The sequence below is a fragment of the Corythoichthys intestinalis genome, chromosome 15 (genome assembly GCF_030265065.1).
Source record: "Corythoichthys intestinalis isolate RoL2023-P3 chromosome 15, ASM3026506v1, whole genome shotgun sequence".
NCBI classification, from domain to species: Eukaryota; Metazoa; Chordata; class Actinopteri; order Syngnathiformes; family Syngnathidae; genus Corythoichthys; species Corythoichthys intestinalis.
The window spans coordinates 27,741,459-27,760,089 of NC_080409.1; the positions used below are offsets into that span (position 1 = coordinate 27,741,459).

The 18,631-nt window shown below is 40.4% G+C and overlaps 1 protein-coding gene across 5 annotated transcripts in view; it reads left to right on the top strand.

Annotated features, from left to right (window-relative positions):
* The window catches only part of LOC130930622 (neuronal PAS domain-containing protein 3), a 267,831-nt gene that overhangs the window by 214,072 nt on the left and 35,128 nt on the right, over positions 1-18,631 (top strand). For 4 of the 5 annotated variants that reach the window (XM_057858590.1, XM_057858591.1, XM_057858589.1 and 1 more), the window contains one exon: positions 9,939-10,119. In XM_057858590.1, the coding sequence (XP_057714573.1) occupies positions 9,939-10,119 (181 nt within the window). The remainder of the gene's footprint in view (positions 1-9,938; positions 10,120-18,631) is intronic. The other variant, XM_057858592.1, reaches the window with a different exon arrangement.

Sequence of the window (18,631 nt, forward strand, 5' to 3'; positions counted from 1 at the left end):
TTGTGCCACAGAGACACAAGTGTGTGAGACCACATATTGATCGCACACTTCCTGTTCCTCTGGGGCTCCTCACACACACAGAAGAGTTAGTGAGGTGTGTTGAAATGTTGATCCAGCTGAGGACAAACTTTTACAGAAAAATGTATTCTACTGTGTGCGTTGCATTCTACCTCCTTCATGGTCCACATGACATGATTGTTTTTAGCATCCTGTGTTTTGTTTGGTTTAATACATCACATTCTATCACGCTCAGCTGACACACACAAATACATGTGCGCTCTAGGTAAGTAGGCACTCGGCTTGTCAGCCGCTCAAAAGATGACAAATGAACCCGCCAATATGAACTGTTTCTACTGCCTATGTGTGTGTTTGGGGGGGGGGGGGGGGGGGGGGTCTGTGTGTGTGTGTGTGTCGAAAGAAATTCATCCTCATTCATCTGACTGATAACACACTTGTGCTGTCAAAACACACACACTATAGTGGAAAGTCACAACCCTCCAAGCCAGCTGGCTCCTATAATTTTGAAGTAAAAACATTGTATAAGTACTAGAGTTTTTCATCATGGGTGCTTTGAACCAAATTGTCCGACTTCATGTTTAATTTGCAGTGTGAGGCTTTTTGTGGGTTTTTGACTGAATCGGGTGTTTGTTTGTTTTTTTTAACATTCTTGGCACCTTTTTTTAGGGAATTTAACATTGAAATGGGCTGCTTCAAACCAATACGGCTGACCTACTGTTGAATTTAGGGCATGGCTGGTTATGATAGCCATATCCACAAAATTTCTTGTTGGTGAGAAAAAAACGGTATTTGGGCGTTGTGCATTCTTGACAGGTGTTGTGGGCTTATTTTGTCCAACTTTTCTTGGCCTGGTTTTCAAGGAATTTTGGCTTGAAAAGGGGTGATTCAATCAAAGTGGCTGACTTTCTGTTCAATTTTTGAAATTTTTTGGTGCATCATATTTGGACAGACATGTCGACCAAATTTCAGGTTAGAAACTGAAACTATCTGAAATTATTGTTCTTGGTTTTTTCCCAAACCTTTCTTGGCATATTTTTTAAGGAATTTAAGACAGAAATAGGCTGCTTCAAACCAAAAAGGCTGACTTCCTGTTCTATTCGGGGCTTGGGCAGTGGTGAAAGTGGGCCGGAATGGGCCGGAACGCAGTTCCGGTAAAAGATTCGGGTCCGGAACGGTGCTTTGATCCCGAAAATAAGACGGCAACTGTGAAATCCGTATGTTAAAAAAAATAAACCTGCCAGGCTACAACACAAGCATCTCATCTTCAAGAAGAAAACAATCTACCAACATCAGATGTACATACACAAGTGGTAACAACAAGCATAATAATGTGCTTGTGTAGCATAATCCGTTTACACCGATATTTATTATTTATTTATTCCACGGACGGCACAGTACTCTCCCCACCTGCAGCAGTTATCTGAATATGACGAGTCGCATCGATGTGCGCATGCACGCAGCAAACCACCCTGAACTCAGTTGTCCATTCAATTGGCTGACAAGGGATCAGCATAGTTATCTCTGACTGGTTCAAAATTCACATGTTTTTTGGAACAGCAGAAAAAAAGAATAAGCTTGTTGAATTAATTTGATTAAAAAAATTGATCAGATCTTTAAGAGAAAGGAAAGAGTAGAAGAGGCTTATGTATTTATTTATTGAATCTTATTTGCTCTGATGGGGAGGCTCAGAACATCTTCCATGTCAATGTGCACATTGCACTTTTAGATCATTTATGTTAGGCTATTTATTTATTTCCTTATAATTTGAAAAAGTTGATGTTTGCGTGATCTCTTTAAAATATATTCCATTTCACTATGCATAATGTAAGTCATTTGTACTTATTTTTGTTAATGTCCATCCGTCCATCATCTTCCGCTTGCTCTGGGGTGGGGTCAAGGGGGCAGCAGCTTTAAAAGGGAAACCCAGACTTCCCTTTCCCCAGCCACTTCAACCAGCTCCTCTGGCAGGGTCCCAAGGCATTCCCAGGCCGGCTGAGAGACATAGTCTCTCCAGCGTGTCCTGGGTTGTCCCCGGGGCCTCCTGCCGGTGGGACATGCCTGGAACGTGCCCAGGAGTCATTCGAACCAGATGCCCGAGCCACCTCAGCTGGCTCCTCTCAACGCGGAGGAGTAGCGGCTCAACGCCGAGTCCCTCCCGGATGACCGAGCTTCTCACCCTATCTCTAAGGAAGAGCCCGGACACCCTGCGGAGGAAACTCATTTCGGCCGCTTGTTTCCGGGATCTTGTTCTTTGTGTCACGACTCACAGCTCGTGACCATAGGAGAGGGTAGGAACGTAGATTGACTGGTAAATGGAGAGCTTCACCTTTCGGCTCAGCTCTTTTTTCACCACTAGAGACCGGTGCAGAGTCCGCATTACTGCAGACGCTGCACCGATCCGCCTGTCGATCTCCCGCTCTCTCCTACCCCCTCACTTGTGAACAACACCCCAAGATACTTGAACTCTACCACTTCGGGCAGGACCTCATCCTCGACCCGGAGAGGGCACTCCACCCTTTTCCCACTGAGGACCATGGTCTCGGATTTGGAGGTGCTGATCTTCCTCCCAACTGCTTCACATTCGACTGCGAACTGCTCCAGTGAGAGTTCGAGGTCACGGCTTGATAAAGCCAACAGCACCACATCATTTGCAAAAAGCAGAGATACAATGCTGAGGTCACCATACCGGACCGCCTCAACGCCTCGGCTGCACCTACAAATACTGTCCATAAAAATTATGAACAGAATCGGTGACGGAGGGCAATTTTGGTGGAGTCCAACCCTCACTGGGAATGAATTCGACTTACTGACGGCAATGCGGACTAAACTCTGACACCAGTCGTAAAGGGACCAAACAGCCCTTACCAAGGGGCTTGGTACTCCCGGAGCACCACCCACAGGCCTTCTCCAGATCCACAAAACGCATGTAGACTGGTTGGGCGATCTCATATGCACCCTCGAGGACCCTGCCGAGTGTGTAGAGCTGTTCCACGGCCGGGACGAAAACCACACTGCTCCTCCTGAATCTGAGATTCGACTTCCCGACGGACCCTCCTCTCAAACACCCCTGAATAGACTTTACCGGGAAGGCTGAGGAGTGTGATCCCTCTATAATTGGAACACACCCTCCGGCAGTGTTGTTAATCTTACTTTAAAAAAGTAATTAATTATAGCTACAAATTACTTCCCCCAAAAAGTAATTGCGTTAGTAACTCAGTTACCTAAATGTAAGAGTAATTAGTTACTTGTGTCTGTATTATCAATGGTCTCAATTGATCGAGCAATTTATAATGCATTTCATGGAAGACCCGGTGCTTTCGGATGCCGTAAACTCACTTGATGCGTTGCATAAAAGGCGTTATGTGGAAAAGCTTCAATTTATCCATTCACCAGATCCATATTTGATGCCTAAAGCGATGTTTTTCGACCCGCTGTCTCCGCCATATTTGCCTGACATCTGCTAGCTACCCTGATATGTACAACTATCTTGTCCACACAAAATCAGCCTATTCTCACGAAAGTTTGAAAAACTTTAAGAGCTTGGAGGCTTATAAATACTTCGTTGCTGGTTGGGTGAAACAGGTCCTCGTCCACGAAAATTCGGCAGGAATCTATCTTGTGCTTGGAAAGGTGAGTTACGAAATTTTCAATTCAAAATCTTTTGTTATTGCTAACATCCACTGTCAAGTCTAATGTATTTCATGTCGTTTGTCAATGGAGTTAGGGCTTTTAATGTTTATATGGTTTAGCGATAGCACTCTCACTACATACATACGTGTATATTGTCGGCGATTAGCCTAGCAATGATCTTAATTGTGGTTGTCAGCCCAAAACCCTCTAAATATATATTAAATGCATCTTACCAGATATAAAATGACTACTACATAATCTGTGGTAATCGTTTGGAGCCCAGTTTTCTCGTCGAATTGCAGCAGCCCATCTCGCTCTCTTCTCTCCGGGTCTCTCGGAATCCGGTAGAACTTCAAGTCTCTCCGTCTTCTCCGTCTATCTTCTCTGTTATTGCAACCGACCGCCACACACGCCTTCACCATTTTGATTATTAATGTTAACGAGCAGAAAAACACGTCGTAAATAGGAGGAATGTACGTAGCCGTAACAGGTAAACATGATGTGTTGACGGACAATTGGGCGGCACCAGTCAGGAGGAAGGAGTTGTGACGTCACGTGGGTAGGGTCTATATACAGTATATGGCGGAAAACACTCAGGTGACTTGAAGTTCCGCTTTGAGACACTCAATTTGGCCAACTTTCAAAATTGTCCGAAATGCAAGTGTGATACATCATTGGAAAGCTTAATATCTCAATTTTCTGCAGGAACAAAAATTCTGAACAGGAAGGCATTTAAAAAAAAAAAAAATGTTTTTTAAACAGCAAAACCCTAATTGGAGGCGAGAACACGCAAGAGCAGAATTAAAGACGCCACGATTTTAACGTGATATTATCACGTACTTACCTTGTTTCAATCCAAAAACTCCATGTAGCATTTCAAAACACAGCTATAAATGGCCACATCTAGATTTGGGGGGGGGGGGGGGGGCTATGGGTGAAACATGGTAATATAACAAGGGTCGCGATGCAGAAATCGCAGACAACAAGGAGTGGTTGAGATTTTATTTTTCATATAGTTACCCTTTTAAACATTTTTTTTTTTTTTTTTTTTTTTGGATCGATTATTTATCATCTAATAACATATCGGGGAAAATGCAACACTAACAAACAAAAAAAAATACAGTTAAGCGATAGTTATGAAGTAGATATCCGTGACTTTTTTACAGACGCCAAATTTTTCATTGTGACGTAATTCATTTAAAAGTTTAAAATATGCGAGTGAATAATTTTTAAAGTTGTCTTTTTTTTTTCTAACTAAAATTTAGACATCAATTAATGATTCTAAGCTAAAAATGACAGACATTTTGAATAATAAATATAATTACTTACCTTCTTTTTATGGCTAGTTTGAAACAAAAGCAGTTACGCGACGTCTGTAAACAGGGGTTTTCTGGGTAAAACGGACAAATTAAAAATAGTTCAGAGGCTTAGTGCGCCATGAATCTGCTATGGCAACATATAGACATATTGTTCTATCAAGCGCAACAGTTCTTTTGGTTTAAAATACAGCAGTTTATTTTAAAGAGGGGTGCAAGAGCAGAAAACTGCTTTTTCAGTCTTGTCTGTGTTTTCCGCCATATGTATATGTGATATCTACCATGTCTACCATATCTACCATATCATGTGGGCGTAGGTTGTAGGCTATCGGCTACAACAGGTACTATTGGAGCTACCTAGCATCGCGTTTGCTCGGCGTCACAACTTTCTTGCCTCCTCCCCACTCCTGCTCTGCTCTGTCGTCTCGGTGAGTCCGTCTCCCTCAGATTTTTCTCGCGTCATTCAACCATTATAATAATGCATAGTAACGCACGCCTTTCTGTCCTCAGTAACGTTAACGGCGTTGCCAAGATGAGAAAAGTAATTAATTAGATTACTCACTACTGGAAAAAATAAAGCCGTTATTTTGTAACGGCATTAATAACAAAACTGCCCTCCGGTCTGCTTTCTTAAAAAGGCAGACCACCACACCTGTCTGCCAATCCAGAGGCACTGTCCCCGATGTCCACGCAATGTTGTAGAGGCGTGTCGGTTTTGTTAATGTGTGTTACTTATATCTTTATTATTTTTTAAAAAGTACATTTTTACATTATCTTCCATTTTAATGTTCATTTTATGTTGTTAAGAAGTTAAAATTGAGGTTTTGCATTTAGATAGGAGGAAATGGGGGAAAATGAACATTTTTTAATTGTTATTTTTCAAATTGTTGAAAAAGTACAATTTTCATGTATGCCTTGTGACAGTATTCATGGGGTTCTTGTGACAGGGTTCTTGAGACCTTTTGGTTGTTATGATAGACAGTCCACCAAATTCCATGTAGGTGACTGAAAGTGATGTTGTGTGCTGTTTTAAAAAACTCTTTTGGCAACCTTTTCAAGACATTTAAGACCAAATTGTGATGGTACAAACCAAAATGACCGGCTGCTGGTTCCATTTGGGGCATGGGTCTTTGAGACTTTTTGGTGCATCCTTAAAGACATGACAGCCAAATTTTCTCATGGTGACTGAAATTGGTGTTTTTTGATTAAACAATTTTCTTGGCACTTATTTCAGGGAATTTAAGAGAGAAATGGGTTGCATCAAACCAAAATGGCTGACTCCCTGTTCAGTTTGAAGCATGGGTCCTTGAGAATTTTTGTTGCATCCTGTTGTCATACACATGCACACCCACTTTAATGTTAATCAGGGAAACTGCCTTCACAGGAATATTTTTTTTCATTACTCAGAAAAATACTACAGGTACTTTACATTCATTTAAAGAGATAGGCACGCCGTTACTAGGGTGATGAAACAGACTACAATGGGATATTCACAATCTCAGGGCACGTTCTCGGCTTTCCTCGAATATTTTCCGAGCGGGCCTAGTGTCGTCAGCGGCCAGCTCGTTAGCGACCGGTGTCTAATTATGCGCCGTCAAACTTGGAATATTAGCCCACTTAGCTCGTGTTTAATGTCCTCATTAATTTTGCGCTGCCAGCACACATCCATTTATTTGATTACGTCTTTGCAAAGTCACCAAGAGCGCTTACGCTCTTGTCGCTGGGTGTGTGCGTGTGTCTGTGCTTGTGTGTGTTTTCGTGTGAGTGTGCTTTCCAACCTAATGAAAACGCCATCAAAGATTGAGATTAATGGCAACACTAAATAATTTTTAAATTAAACACCTTTTTTTTATTGCGCCAATGTTTTATTTTCAGGGTGCGTTTGTTTTAGTCACCCTCCAAATGTTTCGTTCACGATTAAAAAGTGCAACAAATTGAGCTTGTGGACTTGGAGAAAAAAAAAACTTTTTTTTTCTTTTTGATAAATAGTAATTGTGTGCATCGTTGAATTGTGCATACATTTCTCTTAGGAGCTACTTGCGCGCAGGTGTGTGTGTTTGCACGTGTGTGCCCGATCCAATTAGCGTGGCTCCGTGTCGGTATGGACGCCAACTCCCATGATGCTTAGTGTTTTTTTCCGCCACGCCTTCCCTAATCGGAGCCACACTTTATGACACACTCAGCTGCCTGGAAGGAATTCCTTAATAACAGGATTACATGAGTGTAATCCCTTTGTCTCCATGGACACGCACAACCTGAACACACTCACGCACACCAGACAATTCAAAATGTGCAAATTAAGGTGAACTATACTTTTGATATGTGTGTTTTGGAGGTGTATTTGCCTATAATTTGAAACAGAAACTTGAGATTTTTAAGATTTTATAGGGCACTTATTTAACTCATTGGCTGCCATTGACTGTGCTATATGTCCCATTTAGAGAGAGGTTTTCAGCAAATTATCACTGCAAACATTCCCAGTCAAAATGGATTGCCATCAACGGAACAGGAATATTTACATTGCCATTACATGGCAGGCAATAATATAAGAAATATATATATAAGAAAATATAAGAAAATTCAAAATAAAAATTATAAACATTTTTGAGAATTATTAGGGGGGTGACATAACCCGAGTGTACTTATGTTTTTATAGATTTGAATTTTTATTGATTTTGTTTGAATTAACATTGCAATCATTCCTATACCGTATTTTTCGGACTGTAAGTCGCAGTTTTTTTTCATAGTTTGGCTGGGGGTGCGACTTATACTAAGGAGCGACTTATGTGTGAAATTATTAACACATTATGATATCATTTCACATGTTGTTTTGGCGTTTTGGAGTGACACTGATGGTTTTGTAAACTTGTTAGCATGTTCTTTATGCTATGGTTACCTGAATAACGCTTAATAGTAGGGTTGTTCCGATCATGTTTTTTTGCTCCCGATCCGATCGTTTTAGTTTGAGTATTTGCCGATCCCGATATTTCCCGATCAGATTGTTTTTTTTTGTGTTTTTTTTTTGCTCCCGATTCAATTCCAATCATTCCCAATAATTTTTCCCGATCATACACATTTTGGCAATGCATTAAAAAAAAAAAAAATGAATAAAACTCGGACGAATATATACATTGAACATACAGTACATAAGTACTGTATTTGTTTATTATGACAATAAATCTTCAAGATGGCATTTACATTATTAACATTCTTTCTGTGAGAGAGATCCACGGATAGAAAGACTTGTAATTCTTAAAGGATAAATGTGACTTTGTATATTATGACTAAATATTGCCATCTAGTGTATTTGTTGAGCTTTCAGTAAATGATACTGCAGCCATTTAACTTATGTCCAAATGCATGGGAAGTGCAACCATGACTGTGCGTAGGGGCACCAATTGATATATCTTCTCTGCGTTGGGAAAGAACATAGGGCGTTAAGAAAATGATCAACTACTACCTTTCTTCCCCACATTGTCTCCCACGTTATTTTTAATTGCTGAGAGAGGTATTGTAAGACTTTAGCCACATAAAATATGGCTCCAAAGGCTGTCAAAATTCTCTCTACTCATTATACGCTGCCTTTGAACGCTATCTATAGGTAAAACGGCGTCTTTATAGATTAAACGCGACAATGCGTGACTGGGTCGTGCAGCGCATGCGTTAATTATTTAATTTGATTAATTTAAAAAAAATTAATTACCGCCTTTCACGCAATAAATTTGATAGCGCTACTTTAAGCCAAAACTACTCTGGATGAGTGTAAGACATTTTGTCTGTAATGTTGAATACAATTAGAAAAGATTTAAATTTAAAAAATATATATATATATTAAAAAAAGGCATGTCCGATATTTTATTGCCGATTTCAATACTTTGAGAATGACGTGATCGGATCCGATGAATCGGCATCCCGATCGATCGGGACATCTTTACTTAATAGCTATGGTCTCGTTCGCATTCTGCCTTTGGCAATATGTGTTCAATTGTATTATTGACTTTTGTATATTCAAATGCATGCTTTTAGTTTGTGGCACTTTCACGCCCAAGTGTGGGGCGCACTCGCTCTTGTTTACGTGAAGTAGAGCGCTCACACGCCAGAAGAAGACGGACAGCTACGCAGCGTCTGAGCGAGTGGGCGAAAGAGAAACACGGCTGCAAACCTACATTCATTGTTTACGCATGTAAAATATCTCTATAGAAGCAACACCTGTGTGTATCATCTTTTCTGTTGTTTTTGTGTGTTTTCCACCCGCGATCAGACACTTAGAGCCAGTTGTGTGGTTGTTTGAACGATGTGCTAATGCTAGCGAACGCATGCTAACCGTTTGTGTCATTGCTTTAATAGCAGCTAATTATCATTTATTTATGTTGATGCGAACCTGTTTGGTATCGAGGAAGAAATGGATTTGTATTATTTCTATTTTTAGTTTCACTCTTCAAATGATGGTGTCATAACGACTGCCAAAATAAAGTCAGCAAATTATACGGACGTCCAGCATCGCCATTTGGGAGTTTAGCTCGCTGTATAGCCAGGACCGAGCCGTAGCGTCCTGGTGAGAACAGTATATTCGCATTTCGTTGTTCATGCATCATGTAACATTATTATAGTGTACTCTTATTCAGCATATTGTTCTCTATTGTATTTTTATATTAAATTGCCTTTCAAGATGACATATCTGTTCTACGTGTTGGAATTTATCAAGTAAATTTCCCCCAAAAATGCGACTTATACTCCAGTGCGACTTATATATGTTTTTTTCCTCTTTGTTGGACATTTTATGGCTGGTGCGACTTATACTCAGGTGCGACTTATCGGCCGAAAAATACTGTAATGAGTAATATTAGAAACGTCATAATATTATCCTAATTAATATTCCCTGGCCCCCACAAGTTTGGGTACAACACATCTAAATGTGTGTGATATGTATCGCTTTCTGAAAAGTAACACTACGTTAACACTCCTTTCCCGCAGGTAGAGCTTACCGGCAGCAGCGTGTTCGACTACGTCCACCCGGGTGACCACGTGGAGATGGCCGAGCAGCTGGGCATGAAGATCCCGCCCAGCCGGGGGGCATCGCTGTGCCAAGGCGCCATCAACGAGGACGCTGCCTCGTCGGCGTCGTCTTCGTCGCACCCAGAGACGCCGGAGCCAGGTAACCTGAGCGTTGCGTAGGTTACCCGGGATTCCTTGCACCTACAACCATTTTAAAAAATTGTTTTTTTTTTAATATCAAATCAGCTTTCCCCATGAGCAGTAAAAAATCATTTTTATATCATTTTTTTAATATTGTGACGTATTTACAAACATTGAAATTGAATTAAAATTGGAAGCAGGAAGCAATTTTACACATTTAAATAATTCATCCATATATTTCAGTTAAAAAAAAAAGTATCATACAATACAGGTAGTCCCCGGGTTACGACGTACGTGATTTTGACTTTACGACGCCGGAGTCTCGTTCGCCATTTTGGCTCCATTCTATTTTTTTTTTCACATAACAGTGTAGAGCAGGGATTCTCCAATACAAATCTTGAAGGTACACAATTATTTTTTTCATACAAACATGGGTGCATTTATTAATGTTGGTCAAGTACAAGGCAGAAATTCAATGCACATTCTGATTAAATAAAAATAAATTAAAACATTTTCTTGACTTAAAATAAAAATACAAAAATAAAAAAACAAAACATGCAGGTACAATGTTTACACATGTACACTCAATGACAAGCTCTGTCATTAAGGTGCAAACATAATAATTATTGACAGTAACTTTAACTGTAAAACACTGCTCAATGAGAGAAATGGCATTTGGGGGTCACAAAGCTGTTTACTCACATCATCAGTCAGTACTTCAGTGCGTCTTGTGGTTAATGAATCTGAGAGTGAGATTTGTTTGATTGATTGTCATTTCCTCCTTTTCTTTTCCTTCAAACATTCCTGCCATCACTTCAGTCATACACTGTTTTATTATTTCTCCACCAGAGAACTGCTTCTTATGTTTGGCCAACACCCACAACACTCTGAGTGAGCATTGTTGTTGTGTCATAGTTTTAACAATAACCTTGCTAGACTCTATGATATGACTGCTTCAGCATGTTAATTTCTTGCCCTCTTGATTCTGATTTAGGAGGAAACTTATCTTCAAAAGAGCTATGCTCTTTAACATAATGGTGTTTCACATTTGCACTTTTTTGTTAGAGCAACTGTCTTGAAGCATATGAAGCTTATAGGTTTGGTACTTGCAGTTGGTAAAATGGACGCATATTTGTCAGTCCATTCCTCATTGAAACGGCGATTTTTGTTGTCCACTTTTCTCCTCTTGGTCAACTTTGAGCATGCAATTTTGTAAGATTCGGTCTTCTACTGGGATTGCAAAATGCCGGGTGTGACTCGTGTTTCACACTGCTGCGGTCCATCCACTCTAGCTGGTAGCATGCAGGCTCTCTCAGCCAATCAGCGCATCCATGCACGCTCTCTCAGCCAATCAGCGCATCCCTGCACGCTCTCTCAGCCAATCAGCGCATCGTTGTCATAGATATGACAACAGAAGTGGGAATATGGAAGATATTTGACTACAAATGAGACAGAATTCAGCGATAGAGTAGCAGCACTTTTTTTTTTGAAAAGTGCCATTTGCTCTGGGTCCCCCAAGAGGTGTGCCGTCGTCCGGTCGTGGACCGCGGTCCGCTAATTGAGGACCCCGGGTGTAGAGTGTGTGTTTGAGCTGTGTATTTTCTCATTGTGTCCAGTTTCCTTGCAAATATTTGTTTCACCAATATGAGAAGCCATTATCTCACTAAGTTTAATTAAGTTAAAAACAAGTTTGTTAGGTTTTGCGTTGGTTTTCTCCTAGTGTGACTTGTCCCTTTGATTGCCTATTGATTTCACCTGTTGTGCCTCCTAGTGTATCCTCCAATCTGCATCCTCCTGTGCTCACCTGTTCCTCGTTGTGTCGTTTCCCCTCCTCTCTGTGTGTATATAATCTCCCAGTTTCTTTTCACTCCTTGTTGCGTCATTGTCTATGTCTATGTCTATGTCAATGTCGATGTCGAAGTCCTGTCCAAGCCCTCGTGTATAAGTTCCTCCGATAAAGTAAGTTTTGTTTGAACCTTGCATTTTTTATCCCTAGTACTTTTGGTTGTACTTTGTGCTTTTGTTAGTTATTATTAAAACGTTTTTTGAGTTCACCGCCACCTGCCTTGCTGCCTTTTGTTTCCCTGCATTTGGGTCCGAATCACCTGCCTGCCCGGTTTTCCTGACAAAGTTTAAAACACATCCGCCACATTAGAATCCGATTTGTTACATTACTACCGGAAATATTAACCGGAATTATTATTATTATTATTTATAATCTTTGTTTCGCTATGTGTAATTGCCATTTGTAATAGTACCAGCAGTATTTATTAAGGATTTAGTGTAGGTTTTCGGGCTGTGGAACGAATTAATGGAATTATAATGTATTCTTATGGAAAAATCCTGCTCGACATACGACCATTTCGACTTACAAACAAGGTCTTGGAACGAATTAACCTCATATGTAGAGGTACCACTGTAGTCCGCATCTCTGCGATGTGTCAAAGTCACGACATGCATTGCCCACACCCACAAGCTTCCCAGGACACACCTACCACACCGACAGCCAATCAAAGCGAAAAATATTCAAATTAGATCCAGTCAGCTGTATAGTAATGAGGAACAGGATTTTTTTTTTTTTTTAAGAAACGCAAGGAAAAGGACCAACTGGACTGTCCTAAGAAATTATGTCATGGGCACCTTCAATGCAAATTGTTGTGCAAACTTAGTAAAATGGCAAGGTATGACAAATAATCTAAAAGGTATTAATAATAAACCTTTACTACCATTTCAAATAAATACTGTCCAATTTTTTTAAGCTTCATTTTAGAGCACTGTAAATTGTTTAATGCTATGCTCCGCTGATTTGTTGGTAACCATGCTCAAAAATCAATTATCTACATAGCAGTTTGGTAATTGGGATTTGTTTTGTTGAGACACTGAAAAGAAAAGTGTACTCTACATGAAAAACGATGTTAAGCTTCGATCGTAAAGTCCTTTTTGGTATTTCTACATTTTGTGAAGTGGCGACATCCACGCCGGCATCTTTGCACCCTTACTGTGAAAATACCCCCAGGAACTAATTCCAGTCCAAAGCAACAGCAACCCATTAGCATTCTGCATGCGGTCTTGCGCGGCACGTGGACGACTTTTCACCTGGCAAAGCTTCTCACGCCGCTGACGATAATTTGAGAATTAGAGTGAAATCCATTTGTAAATTAAACAAAGCGACTTGATCTGGGCGGAGGACGTCACTTCATCAGGACGTTCAAACATGCCGCAGATTGCCTCGCTGGCTGTGGCGGTCCGCCGAGACGCCGCGCTAATTACATCTGCCTCGCATTTATTCGCTGCTCGTTGCTGCTGCTTGACGGCTGGGGAGACACGAGGGGAGAGGGGGGCTTTATTAATTGGAATTCCACATTTTTCACTTTTTTCTCTTTGACTTTGCGCAAACATCTCACAGCTCAAGATGCCCGACACTTGTCATCATAAAGAAAACGCCCCCCCACCCCCCACCCCCGCCCTCAACAAAATCTACTGATGCTAATCGTGAACTAAAAAGTGTTCAACATGCTGTGTCTCTTTCTCCCTGACTTCTTCTGATCTTTTTCAAATGAGACATGACTTACCCCGGTGTGCTACTATTAGTCGCGTTCATGATAAGGTATATTTTTTGCAATTTAACATTTTCCATGTGTCAGGTTACGAGATTCAAATGCAGTAGAAATTGAAGTCTCGAAGGCAAGTTTAACTTTCAACTAAAATTACTGACTTCATGTATCATTGTGGGCATGGTTTCTTGAGATTTTTTTGTAACTTTATTCATAATGATGATGTTCATCAAATTTTATGTTGCCAATGCCTCATTTCGACTACACAATTTCACCCTGATTTTATCCAACATCATGATGAATCGTTGACTGTGGGGGTCACAAAGCCTCATATAAGCCCTTATCACACACATATCCAGGGAAATTCATGTGTAAGGTGACGCGGGATTTACTCGCGTCATTGCTTTCACGCATGTAGAGATGTCCCAAGAATGACGCGGGTTGGAAACTTTCACAGCCTTGTCCCATGTTGGCTATCTGTGCGGGGAGGGGCTGCTGGCGCGAAACCCGGACATTACGTCATTTTTGGTCGGCATCGGCAGTCACAATGTTGGTCAAATCTTGTTTTGTTCTAGAGGGAGTGTTCCCGACGTCGTAACTCAAGACTGTATCTAAGCCCAGGTGATACAAGGGAAGGGTGTCGACTGTCGAGATTAGGGATGGGAATCGAAATCCGATTCCAATTCGGAACCGGTTCCGAGTGTTTCGAGGCCTCGACATCACAATGAAAAAGCCTTAACGATCCCTTAACGATTCCTAAAGACGCGTATTGCGTCGTGACGTGTCTTGTTGTCCAGACGCATCAAACTAGCATGGCGCCAAGAACCACTCGCTCCAAAGTTTGACTACACTTCACCAGGAAAGAGTGTGAAAATGAAAGGTTACGACGGGTAAGCACGAGCATTGCAGCCATAAACATAACAATGACAGCACGTAGGTTCAAACGCTCCAAAGTGTGTCTTCACTTCACGAGGAAAAATTACAACAAAGCGACTTGCAGTCATTGCAAGGTGGAGATAACTGCATCGGGAGGGAATACGACTGCGCTGTCCTCACAGAGAGGCTAAGGCTCAGTCCTGGCTATACAGCTAGCTAAACTCCCAAATGACGATGCAGAAGACGTTGGTATAATTTGCTGACTTTATTCAACCATCACTTGAAGAGTGAAACGAAGAATAGAAATGAAACAAATCAATTTCGTCCCCAATAACAAACAGGTTTGCATCAACGTAAATCAGCGATGATTAGCTGCTAATAATAGTATGGTTAGCATTCGTTCGCTAGCATTAGCACATCGTTCAAACCACTACACAACTGGATTTAAGTGTCCGATCGCGAGTGGAAACACAACAACAACAACACAAAAGATGATACATACAGGCGTTGCCTCTGTAGATATTAACATTAACAAAGAACGTAGGCTCGTAGAAGTGTTTCCGTCTCTCACTAACTCGCTCACTCACTTGGATGCGGCATTTCTTCTTTGGGTGTAAGCGTGCTCTTCTTCACGTGAGCGCGTTCGTCTTCGCGTGAGGAAGCGCAAGGGCGCCCCCACTTGAGCGTGTAAGCGCCACAAAAACTAAAAGGCATGCAATGGCGTACCGCAAGCAACACGTCACTTCCGCTCATTAATATTCATGGCATTAGCTACGGTTGCTATGCAAGGACAAGCCACCATTTGTCCCTAATAGGAAATGAATGGAAATCGTGTACGCAGGAGATGTTTACAGCGCTAAACCTACCAATTCTCTCCGAAAATGATGTGCCTGGTGCCAAATTGACTGGCATAGATGTGGAAGAACATAAAAATGTTCAGTTAAAGAGATGGCTTTAGCGTCGAAGGCTGAAAAAGACGAAAAAAACGAGCCGACCTAAGCATAGCTTTAGCTTTTTTTTAATCGACGCGACTGACAATGGCATTCTCCGGTTTCAACAAGTTATCCTTTACCATCAGCCCTGTCTTTCTTATATATCCTCTGGTTGTCCTACGTCTCTTACCGTTCTTGGGGGTAATTTAGTTAGCTTTGTGTAGCGGTCGCAAATGCTACTCAGTGACAGCCAATGAACACTTTAAATTTTTTCATTGATAACACATCTTAATCCTATAATTTATTTACACTTCCCCCTTACTAAATTTATATATATATATATATATGTATATATATATATATATATATATATATATATATATATATATATATATAACAGAAACGGTAACAGTGGCAGTCAGATACCATTGTAGTTTTTTCAGGTCATTCATTGTCAGACAGAAGCAGTACGGCACAACGTTACGCTAAAAAAAATTAAGTAAAAATATAAAAATGGCTTACCTCTTTGTCGTCTGAAAGACCATGCCAACCCAACATAATGTTTACTGCATATGAAACGTGAATGGATTCGCCGAGCTGGTGTTAAAGTCCGCGCAAGTTGATTCGGTTTTCACATTTTTTTCCTCCCGAGTTTTTGGTTTCCGGGAACGTATGAAGAAAACATCCTTCATAGTCGTAATGTCTAGAGTCGTTTCTACAAGTTCCAAAAAAGCAATGCGTGATCGCCATGTTCGTTTTTGAAAGATTACCGGCGAAAAGTAGCACTTTTTACGTGAGGTCTATGCGAGGGCGGGTCTATAATGTCCCACTTCGGCTTTACTTCCGCTTTACGATGCGATGTCACGGTCTAAAAATAGCCTGCGTGCGGTACGCCATTCAATGTAATGGTAAAATAATACACGTTAACCCAAACTGTGGCCCGCGGCCCAAATACGGCCCGCCTCCACATTTGGTCCGGCCATTTTGAATTTTTTTTTTTTCTCAATTGTGTTATTTATTTTCTGGCCTTTTCCTTGAAGAATTCAGAGAGGGTTATTTGGTTATTATCTATTTAATTAATAGTGTTTTTATTATTAATTATTATTATTATTATTATTATAAAGAATCCAGAAACGGTTATTTGATTGTGGCTTTCTGAAAAACAATAATTTTTTACATTTATGCACTTCTGCAATCGTCACACTTTTTCTGCTACAAACTGACCCCGCCCCCTCATCAGAGAAAGGAAAAGTTATGTGGCCCTCACAGGAAAAAGTTTGGGGACCCCTGCTTTAACACATATTGCCAAAGGCAGAACAAAAACCTATCTGCCAATATATACCAATATTTTTTATTTCTATTAGATAAATGTTTCAGTAAAATTTTACACATTCTTGTGTATTTGCCACTTATTGCCACAGTTAACATTGAGGCTTTGGGCCTCTTTTGATCTCGTTGTGAGTTTGTAAGGTTGTGACTTCTGATTAAACAAACTCGATGCCAATCAAAACGTTTGTTCTTCTTTTTCCCCAAATTAGAATCGATAAGAGAATCGATAAAGAATCGAATCGTTAAGCAATATCGATAATGGAATCGGAATCGTAAAAATCGTGTCAATTCCCATCCCTAGTCGAGATATTAACTTGCTGGGCGCCATTCGACACCTCTGCCGCCCTTGTTTTGAAATCCCCTACATTGTGTTGGTATTTGATATCGGCTTAGTATTATTGATCCCCGTCGACGTACTATCATGGGCCCATTGTGTTATTCCCCCTTTTCCGCGATCACATGTATTTTTGTTTCTATTTAAAAAACCCTTGGCAGAATCCCTCCGTTGTTTTCTGATTTGAAGTACAACCTTTTTTCCGCAGTAGCGGACCCTAACATTGGCAGCAAAATAAACCAAACATCTCCAAAGATGGAAGATGGAGTCTCTTCCTCGGCTTTAAGATCCTGTAGCAATTTAATTTAGTTATGTTTTCAGTTCAATTTAGCTATTTCCAGCTTGCTATGTTGATAATTGCGATGTTTGTTTACCGCTTGAGGAAGTTACAATCGGCCCGCCATGATATTAATGTCATCAGCCATTGTGCTGGGACCTGGGAATTTAACGCCTTCTTTCACGCACACCGCTTCCCGGGAAAGTCCTGGACATTATACTAAGACGCGACCCGTGAAATGTCCACGTAATCTCTGTGTCAGTCGACCTGGGAAATTGTGTTCACAAACAAGGGCTGCACGTTTTAAATCCCACGATTTTCCCAGTGTTTCGGCATGTGTGAAATGGGCTGTCGTGTGACATATCCACCGATTGCCATCTCAGATGCCTCACGACCCAAAGTGGGTAGAATAGCGAAAGTATTTACTCAAGTAAGAGGTGCGTTACTTAAAGTTAATATTACGCAAGTACAAGTTTAAGAAAAAGTATTCGGTGAATGGAATACTCAAGTAATGAGTAGGCAATGTATTTTTGGGGTGAACAATGGTATATTTTTTCCAAGCACATCGTCGTCTATATGAACTGATATTATTAAACTGTACTATAACCTATTACGTGACCATATTAGGCCTCAAAATTACACATAAAAATAATCCAAATCCAACTAGAAAAAACAACAAATGAAAAATCACCCGTCTAAAGACCATTAGTGCCCTCTATTTCCGTATATGGTGCAAAAATAAGACGGCCCTGATTATAAGACGACCCTCTCTTTTTCAAGACTCAAGTTTGAAAAAAAGACTTTTTGAACACCAGATTAATTTTTATACAGAAAGTAATTACAGTACATCTGAAACAAATGATTATAACAATACATTTGAGAGAAAAAGTATGTTATTTTGCCTCATTAAAATCTTATATAATATCTGAACTTAACTGAATTTAAATACGTAAACTAAATTGCAATCACATTCATAAATGAATGGCTTCTGGTTTTTGAAAAGTAAATAAACCAATCTATTGTGATAAACAACAAAATTGCAATAACTGCATTAACCATCAAAGTGAAGTCTAACTGTAACTGTAGTTTTGAAACAAATCTGAATAAGGAAAAACATTGCAATAAAATAATGCAAACTGGTTAAACTTGAGAGTAGCTGAGATCTGTCATGACAGAACATCGCTTCAATGATATCTGGCGCCATCTAGCGCCATGAATGGGTATAACGT